Here is a 16,096-nt window from a genome sequence, read left to right as displayed (position 1 = left end):
TTAAGCTTACTGAACGCGAAGCCTATGAGGTTTATTTATCAAGTGATAATATATATATATATGTAACGTGTTTTGCTACCGAAGACGCCGTTCGGATTGTTAATTGGTTTATTTAACAACCTACAAGTCTCGGCTACAATTAATTATAACAAAGTTGCGGGGTTTCACACTTTATATCCCTATTTGCAGTAATCTGGTCACACTNATGGAGGCGATACGTTCCTCCGAAACGTCGGTTAACACCACATATACACGGTGCCAAATCCCAGAAGACTGCTTTCTTCATAGTAACCGCCGTGAAAGCCTCAAATCTTACATCTCTTCACACTGTTCAGTAGTCTACACATATTCACAGTACGGGAGCCATATAAGTGTCACTGTGTTACACATTCCCAATTACTTCTCAGTTATCACAAACTATCGCTGATTATCACACTCGTCCGGTTCTTCTTTCCGCGACTGCTGCTAGTTTCCAACTGTGTCACTCCTGATCACACACTAACTTCCAACTGTCTTCGGCGGCTGTGTAGTTCCCTTATATAGTCGCAGTGTTTGCCTGTTACGTAATGGGTAGCGCTGTTATTACCGTCGTCTCTAGCAATCACTGTTTACCCGCTTTGCTTAGCAACCGCTGTTGGGAGTTGTTTACGGCTACGTAGCAACTGCGGCGTCCCGTGTTACGTCACCGCTGGCGGGGGGGGGGGGGTTGACCTTGGTGCAACACGTCACAATATATATATTACATACGCTGGGACCGTCAACGGATATATACGTATATATACGGGTCATGTAATACAAGAGAAATTAGGGAAGGAGGTGAGGGTGGAGAAGGGTGTTTTTTTAAGAATAAGATGAAGGAACAGCAAAACAAGGAGAAGGGGAAATAGTAATAGATTAAAAATTATATTTTAAAGGAAGGAGGAGGAGATTAAATTAGGAGAGAAGAAATAATAGGAAGTAAATTGAAAATAACGAAGATAGAAAGGGTAAGAAAATGGAGCCATGTTAGGTGGGGCCCTTGTCACCACGGCATGGCGCGTCCTCAGGTTGCGGATGGAGGAGACGCCCCTCAGGTATGGAGGGAATCTGCGAATATATACAATAAGTAGTCGCGGACAGCCGACAATGGGCTGTCCTCCAGCTTGGGGTTGGGCGAGGGGCCAACAACTCACCGTAAAAAATAACCTTGTTACGAAAATGCACACAAAGCCTCTGAACTAAGTATATGTTGCTGTCTCGTCACCAAAATGTAGGGCAAAATCATGACATTCATTCATTCATTCATTCATTCATTCATGTTTATTAATCCTATAGATCAGATTACACTGATGTAGAACATTTCATATGATATTATAAAATCAGCAAAAATACAATAATTCTTAACGAATAGCTAATAAAATATGTAACAGTTATTTACCTCTAGCATGTATCATTATCCAGTTAACGAGTGAACTCTCCTTTATAACCACTTTGCACAGGCCACGCAGAAAACACAGCCTCTCCATTGTTGAGAAGGCGTGTTTACAACGCCGTTGCATAGCAACGGAAGTTGCTCGATTGTTGCTTGCAACGGGAATGTTTACTGAGTCATTGCCTAGCAATGAACGTCTATTCTGACTTCACTATTCCGGCTTTCGGGGATCATGTCCAAATATTTTAAAGAGTTATAAGTCAGTGGGAGTCGCTGGACACTCTGACGTAATTTCCATATAGGTCATTAACTGCAGGAATTTTCTTGGCATTCTGCCAGGGATGAATGTGTTTGTAAGTAGACTGCAGGGCGAGTCCTGAATTATATAATGTGGCAGCAGGTTTGGGTGGATTATGTGATTGGAATCCTCATGCGACTTCAAACAAATCAGTCCGGAGACTTGGGCTAATAAATTCTCTATCAGTGTCGAGTTGTTGGTATAAGCCCCCCCCCCCCCAGATGCCAGTTCTGAAGTTCAACCAGCTCGTTGTGTACCGGAGCAATGTGAACAATTTGTTTGTCAAGCTTTGTTTAAATGGCTTATCGAAGTTAGGTTATGACCCTATAAAAGAAACTATCACGTTTCACCCAATCAGCGAGTCGGTGAATTCGGTAAGTTCAGTACAACGTACTTAAAAAGTTTGTACTGGCAATCAATAGATTTAATTCAGTTTAAGGTAATGAATTTCGAAATTTACCTTCTTTCTTGCCCATCACAGTGGCCGTGGGTCACGAAATAAATTCTCAAGCTCGATCGAGCTTTCGGATCCCACTCGATGTATGAATTTGTCTGTGTTTTTATTGCACCGTGTACGTAGCGGCCTTCCAAAGGGCTGATCCCCCATCTAAGAAGTCCTATCAACTCTAAGATTAATAGTTTTCAGAATTAATTATGAATGGGCACAAAACTAGAGGGCCTAATCCACCAAAGAGAATGAAGAAAGAAAGAAAAAACAAAACCTTGTAAAACCTTATGTAAATCTTATCAATTTCTGGCAAACTAAAATGTACAGAGACGATGAAATTTAAATTAATTAAAGACATAAATGATGATGCAAATGAACGGTTAAAACATTTGCCGGTTACTTAACAACACTGTAAGCATCTAGACTATACCGTAACGGAAGTTAGGTTGGCTTATGAATAATCAATTGGAAAGAATGTGGAAGCAACCTTTAGTAACCTAACCCAGACGCTAACCCGGATTTTACCTGGAGGGTCTGAGGAAAACCACGAAATATTTTATTCGTGGGATACGGTGTCATGACCTCGATTCGAACCAAGCACGTCCCGAAAACAAAATCTTCAGCGCTACCGGTACGATAACACGCTCGGGAAATGAACGAGTATACATGTAAGTAGTACAGATAAAAAGTCAACGCAAATTTGTTTCTGTGCTTAACAAAACACCACAGCGTGAAGACGTATGGGTAGATGGAAGCGAGTGATCAGCTCTACTCCTCGGGTGCTTTACCTCCACGGAAAGTACCTCCCGTACCCGCTGGACACAGGGCGGAAATGACCCCCAGATTCGGTCTGGATGCTGTGGAGGAGAGAAAAATTTCTTGCACTTGCTTGGAATTGAATTCATCGGTCATCTAGTCAGTACCTAGTGACCATATCAACTGAGATATGTCCACTCTAAAAAATTAATTAATTAATAAATAGATATGTTTGTTATATGTACCTTTTGTTTTCCTTGGCACTACAGGCCCAATGGGTCTAGGCCTAGCTCCATGAACATATGTACCTTTAAACCCACTGAATATGCGTGGTACAGAAACATGTGTTGGAGGACAAGTACATAAATGTTAATGCCACTTTCAGAAACTTTTAATTAAGTAGTATCATCGGACCTAAGTGAAGGGGTTGGGGTTGAAAAAATAGGGGGGTCAGGTAACGAAGCAACCGTCCATTCCCCTCTTCTTCTCTTACCCTATTGACGATGTTGATTACTTTGAAAACCCAATTACTTTCTAACGGGGGTTGAAAAACTCTTTGTTGACGCGATACAGTTAGTAACGCAGACGTGATTAGAAGTTAAAACAAATGAAATTAACAACACGAGTTCCGAGTTTCGTTTTCTGATATTCTGATATTAATGTTTCACCGTGTACCCTTAATTTTATTATATTCACATTTTTATATTAAATTATGATTTATAAATGTCCAAAGTTTCGAGTTAAGGGAAATGTAGTTGTTCATTATTTAAAATGAATTAGTTTTCCTAACGAAATTTTGTTTTATAATGCAGCAATATCAAAATATATACAGCAGTGTCAAAGGGTCTGCATTACTCTTTGAATGTACAGTCTGTCCCCAGAACGAGTGACTTATTAATTAATTCGGTTAAAATATTCATTATGTGAAAGTATTTGTGGTAGTTACACGGTGAATGTTTTAAATGGTTTATCGTTTCTCATAGTACACGTATTTATATTCGATAGCATTCCCCTGTAAGTACTTTTGCATACAACTTTATAATTCTCTTATTTGCTATTACTTACCTTCCATTGAATTATTTAAGTAACAAACCTACCTACCTTAATTATGTAACCGACTAAGTAACTGTCCACATTAGTAACTCAGCGTAGCTAAGCAGCTATTAACTTATTAACTAATTATATGCCTACGTAATTAAGTAACTGCTTTTTCGAAAGAGGTAACTACTGAACTGTTTTTCTAATTAGGTAATTACTTAAATAATTGTTTTTCTAATTAGGTAACTACTTCAGTAACTGTTTTTCTAATTAGGTAATTAGCTAAGTAACTAAACAACTACCTAACTGGCTAATAACTAACTAAGGAGGTAACTACCTCAGTAACTATTTAACAAGTAATTTAATTACTGCCTGCCTGACCGAGAATCTATCTTTACTGCGTTAAGTAACTACCTTTCACGGTTTGAACCAACTAATCTAAGTATATGCCGGTCACGGTAGCCGAGCGGTCTAAGGCATGTACTGTCTTCGCTCGCTTGGAAAGCGGGACCGTGGGTTCGAATCCCACTCAGGGCATGAATGTTTAGTTTGTGTGTGTGCGTTTTTCTGTGTTTGTGTACAGGTAGAGGCCTTGCGACGAGCTGATCACCCGCCCAAGGAGTCCTACCGAATGTGTAAGATCAAGAAAAACCGAAGTGAACGGAGAAGTTCATGGAGGTAGGCCTAGGCCCACTGGGGCTTTAGTGCCAAAGGAAAAAAAAACTAAGTATATAAACTACTTCTCTAACTAAGTAAATTCCTACTTAACAAATTATTCAAGTGACTACGACGAGGCACTAAAAAAGTTTTACATTTACGCATCGCATGTTTTTCGCGTCATAGTTTATAGGCAGTGCAGTTGCAGATGGCGCAGTAGTCGTACTTCGTTACGTAGACAACAGAAATATGGAAAGAGACGTAAATCGCTGTTAGAACTGGACGGAGAGAAATAGAGGAATTATTGCTCACTGCAGGGAGCAGTTTACCCATAAAATTACTGATGCAAGAGCGCGAACAACTTATCCAAAGGGAGACCCATTGCAGGTTACAAATTTACGTTCTGTTATGGGTATGGTCTTGGCCAATGGCATGATGGAGTCTGCACATTGAGAAGTCGAGTTCGATGTGACGTGTTACAGTGTTCAACATCAGTCTCTCTGTACGTCTCAATAAAGCTGGAATCGTAAGGGGTCTATGGCTGGAAGATGCAGAGGATGATTTATGAGTTCTGAAAGTGAAGAAATAGAAACATGAGTCAGAGTCATAACAGAGATTAATGGGAATCTGTAGTAAAAGAAGCCAGGTGCTTAGAATGTCGTATAACCGGCGAGTAGCTAATTCGGTGGGAGAATATCTAAACTGTGGAAAGCCTACTTAATTTATTATAAAACTTAGATCTCGACTAGGTTACAGGCTGAACAACTGAGGAATCGGGATTCGATTCCGAGCAATTGCAAGAGATTTTCACATCTCCACAGCACCCATACCCGCACTGGGGTCCACAAAACCTCCTACCCAGTGGGTACAGGCTACTCTTTCCCCAGGGGTAAAGCGGCCTGGGCTTGAAGAACAACTCACTTCCATCTAGAGTCGGGATTGAGAATGCATGGAGTTACATCTCCACTCTATACATCTTCATGACGTGTTGCTTAATTAAGTACTGCGAGAACTTTACTTTTGTTTAGTGTCGTTCCATGAAAGTGAAATGTGCCACAGAGCTTGGAGCAGTTATTCTATGGTTTCCATTTCAGTACTTGCACTTGTATCGGAGTTCCTGAATGTGGGTAATTTGAACTCTGACGCAACTTTCCAGATAATAAAATTATAACTTGAAATAAATTGCTGAAGCTCGAAGAAGGTGAAAGGTTGTCTGTTGAAACTTCGAATCCTGAAAGACTGAGAGATGTAATTTCTTTTTTAATTTGTGGGGTGAGGTGAGACTGAGTCAACTTGGTACGCCGGTCGCGATTGGGCCTATATCACCACCCCCATGGATGATGATGCGTATGTAGTGTTGGTGGCGTGAGAGGTTGAGAAAGCCTACCCCGGTACCACTTCGTCAACCACAAATCTCGCATCATGTGACCTAGCATTGAACACAGGCCCAACTGTCTGACCTATTACAAGGTATTGAGAGAGATACGCAAAAAAAAGTAGCATAATATGACGCCGTGTAATCTGGATACAGATTTCTGACGTAACACAACAACGGGCTTGCGAATAGAAAAACAGGCTGCTGCAATAAAATATCCGAAGAAAAGGAAACAGATCTAAACAAGTGAAGGACGCCCCTTGTAATAAGAGTTTTAAAAAGTTTAAAGGGAAACAAATTTTAATAGATTTTATTTGGTTTAAATTTAGTAAACTACAGAGTGTGCCATTTTAGCGCATACGAGTTAGACCACTATTATGACGGTTTGAATCATGAAGCGTGCAGTTGTATATGTAATGAATGGATAATATTAGTGAAGTGTAACAGTGTTATCACAGTTAGACACCTGAAGATGGCCATTTAGGGCCGGAACATGTTGTGTCGAAAGCGAAAGCGGAAGTAAAAGTGAAAGATACACATAGAAGGAACAATTTGCTGCATTGCTGACAGACTGTGTAGTACATAAACAGTTTCTTTTTTACTGTGGGTCTTACAGCCCATTCAGGGCCCAGGCCTCTTATTGAGTTCCCTAATAATTTTTCATAGTCGGTAGGACTCCTTGGACGAGTGATCAGCCCATCGTAAGGCCGCTACCTACACACAGGACAATACAAACAGAATAAACTCATACACACAACAAACATCCATGTCTTGAGTGGGATTAGAACCCACGATCCCAGCGTTCGAGCGAGCGAAGACAGTTCTCGTCTTAGACCAGGCGGCTACTGTGACCGACACATAAACAGTTTTAGTGGTAGAAAGTAAGTGACGTTTTGTAGGAACGTGCTACGTCCGTGTTCAGTGTTAAAGAGTGAACCAAGAAAGTAGCCAGCAAAAAGGAGGCGAGACGGACTGCATTGCGTCATATCCCCTTTATCGTTACTGTGGTGAGGAACTAAAATCTAGCAACACCCACTTCGAACGACTGGGTTTACGGACTTTTTCCATCTTCCGGAATTCTTAAAAAAACGCAACTTTTGCGAAAATGGATCTGTTTCCGTCCTCAGGTGAGGAGGGAGGAGATACTACTCTGTGTTAGCTTTTCCTGAGGAATACAACAGACTAACATGCTTCCCCTCACCTGAGGATGTTTCCGAAATGTTGCTTTCTTTTTTTAAATACCGGGCACTGGGCAAAGTCCGAGATCCTTGTACTCCTGAGTGTTAGACACCATCGTCAGAACTCTTTGTAATTCAACATCCATTTGTTTCACATAACGTGTTCTTCACTTGAGAGTAGATAGGAAGGTGTCAGTATTCAAACTGAGAACGTGAAATCCTATTACACGATTTTGATACATGTCTCTGTATTTGATATTAGCGTCAGAGGGGAAATGTTTCTAGTTGGCTGAGTATTTTCTGTACAGTGTGCTGTAAACTTGGCAATCGTAATGAGCTACCGCCACCACTGGCAGCAGATAATTGCCTCACGTTTCGTGGCGCATTCATAATGTAATTAGTTCGGCCTGCCTAATGTCCGAACCCGCTTTGCTCCTAACAGCCGGACACATGTTCTGCCTTAACCAGACTCCAACTTGCCTCTTTTGCTTTGGCTCTGAACTCCTAATTCTGGTCTCGTCTCTAGAGACTTGACTTCAATATATAGTGAGCTGCCAACTTCGCAGGAACTGTCCTAGAAACCGAACTGCCATTGCTGCAGGAAAGAGAAATAGATCTGATATACGCTCCATATGTTGGAGACCACTGGAGTCAGATTGATTGCTTGATAACTCAGGACGAAAACCAATTAACTGCTGAGAATGTAGACGGTGACAACGGAATTATAACATGAGTACTAGAGGAAAATGGGAAACCTGTGTCACAAAGTGAAGAGTGCGTCAATACAAATCACACAAGAGCAGATGAAAATTAACAGGCGTTCTTCACAACTCTAGCTGACTTTTAATGGATTATATGGTGTAATATCTGGGAAGAGAGAACTCATCAAAGATGGCCGTTAGTAATTTTGTGTACTATATTGTCGCGTTTTGCTAGGCAACGCCACAAGAAACTATGTGGGTTCCCGGATTTGAACGAATATTTATTGGACAGTCACTTGCACGTAGTTACTATAGGATTCTGACGATGGTGTATAACACACAGAGATATTGGGTTTTCGGACTTTATCCAGCCTTAATCGCTGTTGATCCAGTGATTGAGGCTAGCTCTTTCCAAGGGACCCAACAGAATAAGTGTTTTCCCCCACCTGAGGACGGAAACAGATCCTGTTTCCGAAACGTCGTGTTTTTCTTAGTTATCTTAAAAACCAGGACGATGGATAAAGTCCGAAAACCCAATATCTCTATGAGTCACTTGCACACACGCAAGTACAGTTATTCACAACTTATAACGTCGTCAGAAGTTTCCTCTTAAATGTTACAACTTCTTGCACCGCTATCTTAGCGAAGTGTCTTCTGCTCGGAGCTCAGATGTCCTTGGTCCTTGCCGGATAGGAACTCTTCTATTCTCAGGTTAAATACAAACTGAAAACACGTAGGAGCTACATTGACTCTTGTAGCGTGCGCTCGGACTGACTAGGAAACATCGTGTTCAAGGGTTCCGTTTTATCTGCCAGTAGTAGTCGTTTCCATGGATATCCTTTCATTTCGGGAGAAACGCATTTGTTGTTTAGGCGATTCCTACGCAACAGTCTGCTGGTATTGCCTTTCCACTTAAGTATACCGTACATTCTTATTGCAGCCATTGCCTATTAATGGACGTCTTATTGCCCGACTTTTCGGCGGCACGCTACAATATTATAGAGTAACCCCTTTCCAATTTTGATACATAATTTAAAATTAGAATAACTATTTCAGCTTCAAATTATTAACAGTTATTAATCCGAAACCTAGCCGATCACACTGGCGTGCGCCTTCTCAGACAGACGTGTCTTTGCAAGCTCGAACACTGGGATCGTGGGCTCGAATCCCACACAAGGCATTGATGTCTATGTTTATTCTGTGTTGTGTTAGGTAGTGGCTTTGCCACAGGCTGATCCCCCGTCCAAGTAATCCTACCGACTATCTTAGATTAAGAAACTGAAGTGAAACAAAGCGTTTCACGGATATCCTATGCTCCAAGTGAAAACAACAGGAAAAAGAAGAGGAAGAAGAAGAAACATAGCATGGTTAGGAAGGATGTGACGATTTCACGGTATAAATATCAGTTCCAAAATCCTGAATAACGCAATTTTGAACACAACGTGTGTAAGACACAGCTCTCGTGATTTTTCCAAATTCAAAAAATGTGTTTCTACAAGCACCAGTTGAGATGTTGAACATAACGTATTTAAGCTGGTGTTTTTAAATTGAACTGTGTAATTTTGAAATAAGTTTAGTCCAGTTCGTAATGATACAAACAGAGCTAATGTAGTTTTCTGTCTCTCTCTGTTTATTGTATTTTCCCATTTAGCTCAAGATATGAATCCCGTACGCCACAACTGTATCAAACATTCACGTAAGAGATGGCTTTGTTTTCAACGGGACGTAACATCCTGAGTTTAGAACGGATATGAGGGAATTCATCAACAAAGGAACAGAGGTAGAATATCCTATCATTCCCCGTTTATTGTGTTATTTTATTTTAAAAAACAGCGATTGTCAGTCTGGGCAACACATTATAGAATTCTTTTCAACGAACTGGAAAACACATAGGATCCTTTATTCTATACGGGATGAATATGTGTATAGAAACTCTGATTTGTTTTTTTGCTCTACACTTTTTCATGCTACGAGTATATTTGCTTTAGTTTTTACCAGAATGTCTTTCTGAAAAATAAGTTGCAGAACGAGGAGCTTCACAAATTGTACTCCTTGCAAAACACAATTAGAAAAATCTAGTCAAGGTGATAACATGACCAAGGAATGTAGCACGCGTGAAAAGAAAATATTAATGTATGAAAGGCTTTGGTAGGAAAATCAGAAGAAAAGCTAACACTAGGAGCGTGTAGAATGAGATTGGAGGATAATATTAAAATGGATTTTAAAGAAATAAGATGGGGCCCAATGGTCTGGATTCATCTGGCTCAGCATACGGAAAAGTGACGGGTTCTTGTGAACGCGACAATAAACCTATAGATCCCATAAAATATTAAGATTCTGGAATAGCTGAGCGACTGGCAGGTTCTGAAGAACGCATCTCAATGGAGAGATATTGGGCTTTCGGACTATATCCATCGCCCTGGTTTTAACATAACTAAGAAAAACACGACGTTTCGGAAACTGGATCTGTTTCCGTCCTCAGGTGAGGGAAAACACCTATTCTGTTGGGGTCCTTAGAAAGAGCTAGCCTCAATCTCTGGTCCTGAGGACGGAAACAGATCCAGTTTCCGAAACGTCGTGTTTTTCTTAGTTATCTTAAAACCAGGACGATGGATAAAGTCCGAAAACCCAATATGTCTGTGTATTATACACCCCTCGTCAGAATCCTATAGTAACTACTTGCATCTCCATGGACTTAGTTTGTTCTTTAGTTTTTCCGAATTATATTTTCATTTTAAAGACTTCTAAAATACAGTCTTGTCTGTCATGACCCTTTGAGATTTTGAATCTTAAACAAATGAAAAAGATGTGAAAAGATATCGTGGCCGAGTTCAAAATAATATCCCACATCAGCTACCAGGACAGAGTGAGGAAAACCGAGAAGAATCTAAGGGCAGTCCCGGCTAAGAAGCGGACCCGCTGCTTTCCGAATACAATTCAGAATCGCACCTTTAGCTGCCTTCCTTAATAGTAACATACTTCCATGAAGCAAAGTCTCCTTTTGTAGCTTTTTCTTTAGATAACGCAGTGAAATTGTTAGAGGCCCAAAGAAGTTCGCCCGAAACGTCAGTGGATCTCTGTACCGAACTACAAGGCCTTACGTCCCAGAAGACAGTACGCTTCAGGGTCACCCCTGTGAGAATCTGACATGAAATATAATTTTATTGTTTTTCATAAGTTTTCGAGTGCTCATAAAGTTATCTCTTACGCCTTATATTATGGGGAATTTGTAAGCTATAAAGGTTAGGACTTCTGGAAGGCATTAGTGAGCTGGTTCTGTGTTACCTATCTGCTGCTTCGCTTCGCCTTATACTTGTACAGCCATCTGACCATTTCGGTCACTAGAAGTGAAGATGGTAACGGACTCAAGTAAAGAAAATATTACGTAACAGTACAGAAGTATACAAAATGTTCATTAATTGGCAGTAATTTCCTCTTGCATCACGTGGCCGTATATGCAGTACCATTTGAAATATGATAAACAATTACAGGTAAATTGAGAGACGTCAATACAACAATCGATTATAAACCGATATTAAAATATTTAATACTCCTGTTATTTTACTGTCGTCCCCCCTACATGTTTAGAAGCACGCGGTAGCGTAGTTGGTTCGATTCCCGATGAGGTCATTGGATTTTTCATTTGGACTAATCCTTCCAACGGCGCTATGGCCCCTGGGGTCGACTCAGCCTCTAACACATATGAGTACCAGGAATGTTCCTGGGCGTAAACAGACGATCGGCGCGTAAGACTGACCTCACCGCCATCTGTGAGCCGATTGTCTAGAAAATGTGGGAGCCTCGACGTCTCACAAATCTATATGGGTCTCCACGGCCTGTTACCACTACATGTTTCGATCTGTGATCGAGAGCTCATACCAAAGCTCAGAAACTCATACAGGTAGTTTTCTATATGCAAAGTAACGCAATATTTACGTAAACTTTGCGAGGCACAAAAAACCGTGTAGTGTCATAATATCAAGAACTCCGAATGCCGACCAATTACCTTCGCGCGCCATAAGAAGGTTTCGAGAGCCTAAAAACATAAAAAACTACGAAGCTGATCCAGACGACGCAACAGCCGGTACCTTAACACACCACCCTCCCCCAATTCAAAAAGTAAAATCCTCTTTGTATGTAATTTATGTAAACTCCTAGATTTCAAATGTTAGCACATTATAACACAGGTTATTCGAGATATATCCCACTAAAACTTAAATATTGAAATTCACATAACATTATTGAAAGATTTGAGGTTTTCGCGGCGGTGACTATGAAGAATGCCGTCTTGATGTGGCGCCGTGTAGATCTTGTATAAACCGACGTTTCGGAGGAACGCATCGCCTCCATCTTCAGCTTAGCCCCGAGGCTATTGGGTCAATGCACTCCCGGTATCCCTGCCTCTTCCCCCCCGAACTACCCTATACTGGCTCTGACCTGCTACCTGCTGGCCCATCTCAACAAACCGTTCCCCTCTCATCTTTATTGATTTCCCATATGGCTCACTCTCCCTTCTTCCTGTTCTTATATGGCTAGGCGTTTTCGACTGGTGACTCAGTCTGCAGCCACCTGCTCACGCTGGTTCCTCGCTAGCGGATTTTTCTACCTTGAAGATGAAGGCGATACGTTCCTCCGAAACGTCGGTTTACACAAGATCTACAATGGTGCTACATCCCAGTAGACGACATTCTTTATAATGTTATTGGTAAAATGTAAAGAAATTATTTTTATATTCAATAACGATTTATGTATGCGTAAATCACCTGATGATGAACTTCGCAGGTCGAAACATGTAGAGGTGTGAAAATAAAATAAACCGAATGTTTAAACATTTTAATATAGGTTTATAAGCAATCGATTATATAATCAATCAATCACTCGATCACACCTTTAATCATGATGCAGAAGGGGATGCAGAAAATGAAGGTAAGAAGCAATTAGATTAATTGCGCTTAATGTGTGCCATTTTAACCATATTTTATGAGTGGCTTGTAAGGCAAACTCATTTATAATAGAGACATTTGTACTTACTCTTGTATCGCAGGAGGTAGCCCCCCTTTACTTGCTTCACCATGCCTGCAACACACAGAAACAACAGAGAGCTAGAGTAATCAGCATTAGCTGTTCCCATTCAGGAATGCATGTGTACATATACACAGAGAGACATGAATAATGTAACGTAATGTAAATATATGTACTTGTGAGTGTGTGTGCATATATGTTAGGTGCGAGTATGTGAAGGCACAAGGTAAAGTTGTCCTTGTGCGAAATTAATTAATTGCCGTGTAATGAAGATGTAAGTTGAAGTAGAGATATAGTTTCACCCTTCTCAACCTCGGCATTAGTTGGAAGTGGGTGATCAGCTTCACGTTCCTGCCGCTTTACCTCCACGGAAGGAGCCCGCGATATTTATTGTGTAGGAGGGTGGGCCGCAGAGCCGGTCTGGACGCCTTGAAGAAGAGAGAAACCTCTTTCTCCTTGACGTGAATCGAACTTCGATTCCTCAGTCATCCAGCTTGTAATCTAGTGGCTATATCTATTGAAATATCCCAACCTGGTATATATGTGAATGGACACATACCTACCAGAATACTGACTTTTCCTCCTGGGGCATTCTGTATATATATATGTAGGTGTGCGTTTTATATTCACGTAGACTATACTCATATTTGTGTATGTACGAATGCGTGACAAGTGCCAAGTGCCAAAAAGAAAAATGTCTCATTCAATGGAATGTAATCAGGAACTAGACATCATTATGGCCTTTTACTTCAGTTCATGATGTGGAGCAGCCTGAGATAACCTACACGAATTGTTTTTTGTCGGAGGTGTTTTGATATAAGACGTTTCGAGCGATAGCTCTGCTACCGTATTTGAGTGAATCGTTTCATCGACGCAATTTCAAACCTGAAGATAGAGGAAGAATATACCTCCGAAACGTCAGAATCCACCTAGAAGTTTATACGGACTCATCACCCATAAGATCACAATCTGAATGAACATTTTCATGAAAACCACAAAGAAATTGTAATTTGTGTTTATGTTAATGCTATCCAGTATGGTGCAGCATGTTAATTATGTAGGTGATACTCCAGGTAGTCATCACATAATTGTGATGAAGCTGGCGAGCCGATAATAGGATCTGGCAATTACTGCACAGTAAACCTGACTGCATTCACAGGCGCTCTAAGGCAAACTCTGTCCTATTGAAATTGCATTACACTGATAGTTCCTAGCTCATTATTCCGCCAGCTGCTGATGTTGCTTTGTTTTCCGCAGGAACCAGTCTGCTTGCACACACAGACTCTGGCTTCAGGCCAGTGTAGTAAAAGAAGGAGGCCCGCGATATATTGGATCGGAGCCGTCGTTACGAAAAATAAATTTGGAACATAAAGGGAGAATTTTGGAATGCCTATCCAATTATCTGTTTCCGAAAAATCGATAGTGAGTGAATTTTGTTGTGCGTGAAAAATAGTATCTCACACTAACCCTTTGGAACACAGTGGTTACTACCTGTATCACTTGCTTTTTTCCCCCCTTGGCATTACAGCCCCAGTGGGCCTAGGCCTACCTCCATGAATTCCGTTCACTTCGGTTTTTCTAGATCTTACACATACGGTAGGACTCCTTGGGCGAGTGATCAGCTCGTCGCAAGGCCTTTACCTGTACACAAACACAGAAAAACGCACACAAACACCCATGCCCTGAGTGAGATTCGAACCCACGATCCCGGCTTCCGAGCGAGCGAAGACAGTGCATGCCTTAGACCACTCGGCTACCGTGACCGGCGTATCACTTTCTTTAGCACTCTAAAACTCTACATTTTGCCCACAGAGTGCATTTGTGTGTTTTGTATGGCTCGCGCAATAAACAACGATTATTTCCCTAAACAGCATTAACCGGTTGGGCTTTGTAGCGGAGACGTAATGTGTTTCCGGTGATGTACGAACTGAATGTTTATATATTATTTAGAAGTTCAGTCTATATGAGATTTACGTGCTGCCCTCCTGTGCTCATAACAGAGTCCACATCCTCACACTTTACCCTTTTCACCTCCTAAAGCTTTACCCTCTCTCAAATGTAGCTCTACCAGAAGGAAGACCTTCAAAGCCGGAAAAATTGATGTCCGTCCCTTAAATGTAGTGTCTCTTACTGCTCCCCACTTTCTTATCTCCTTCTCTCTTCTACATCCTTGAAAGGGTTAAGAGAAAAGTAAAAATACAAGATGCCTGAGAACAAGGTGTCGGGAAGAATATCTGGACCTAAAAAGGCTAGAGAAAAGCACGCATGGCAAACTTCACAATTTATGCTCTTCACTAAACGTTAGTAGGTTGAATTATCAAGAAGAATGGGGTTTGCGGGAATGTAGGTGTATAAATCTTTGGACAGATGGAAATATAAAATGTTAATCAGAAAACCTGAATAGAAGAGACTAATTTGAATATCTAGCCATGCATGGGTGTATAATAGTAAAAAGGATAATAAAGAAATACCTTATTGATCTGGCTCAAGATAAGGACTAGTAGCAGACAATTTCGAAAACAGGCTCCGTGAAAGACGGAGAATGAACAGACTGTGTGCAGGCAGCGCTTGAGACTTCTATTCCTCAAGTGTTGTTCTAATTTCGGGCATGACATAAGCTATCCTTGCTGATGTTTCTCTTGGTTCTTCTCAGTCCCTTCAGGCAAATTCAAGCATAATACCTCGATTAGGCCACGACCGCTTCCTTTTGAATCCTTTCATTTATCCTAAGATGCAATGCTGTTTATTTTCGATATTGAAACCGTCGTTAAGTAAAAAGTTAGGGTATCTTACATCCAGTTGAATAACTATTGATTCTAATTGTAAAATTGACTTGTCTTATTTCAGAGATGGAAGTCATTGACGTAATGCTATAACGACTTTCAAAGTTAAATGGTGATGATTTGAACAGTATCAGTTCAACACATCGGTGTCTTTCTAGCTCGTGTCTGCAAACGAAGGAAATTTCGGAGAAAGAAACTTCTTTAAAGAGCAGAATCTCGTTACTTCAGCTGTGGACCTTCACAGTCGCCGGTACCTCATCTATCAACCTTCATAGACGCAGCGAGCTGTAAACCTTTGTTACCGCGGCTTTAGGCTCTAGCCTCACCTTTATATAAAGTTTAATATGTGTTTGGGTCTTGCAGAAGTAGGATGGGGTGGGCGGCTTCTTTTAGCCCACAGTAGGGACCAGTGGCGGGTTTCTTATCAAT

At 41.0% G+C, this 16,096-nt stretch overlaps 1 protein-coding gene across 2 annotated transcripts in view; it reads right to left on the bottom strand.

The window, feature by feature from the left end:
- LOC111865785 overlaps window positions 1–16,096 on the bottom strand; it is a 325,696-nt gene that overhangs the window by 177,291 nt on the left and 132,309 nt on the right. For both annotated transcript variants that reach the window (XM_023854066.2, XM_033751957.1), the window contains exon 2: window positions 12,894–12,938. In XM_023854066.2, the coding sequence (XP_023709834.1) occupies window positions 12,894–12,938 (45 nt within the window). The remainder of the gene's footprint in view (window positions 1–12,893; window positions 12,939–16,096) is intronic.

The sequence above is a fragment of the Cryptotermes secundus genome, unplaced genomic scaffold, assembly GCF_002891405.2.
Source record: "Cryptotermes secundus unplaced genomic scaffold, Csec_1.0 scaffold683, whole genome shotgun sequence".
Lineage (NCBI taxonomy): Eukaryota > Metazoa > Arthropoda > Insecta > Blattodea > Kalotermitidae > Cryptotermes > Cryptotermes secundus.
This window is presented reverse-complemented; position numbering and strand designations above follow the sequence as displayed.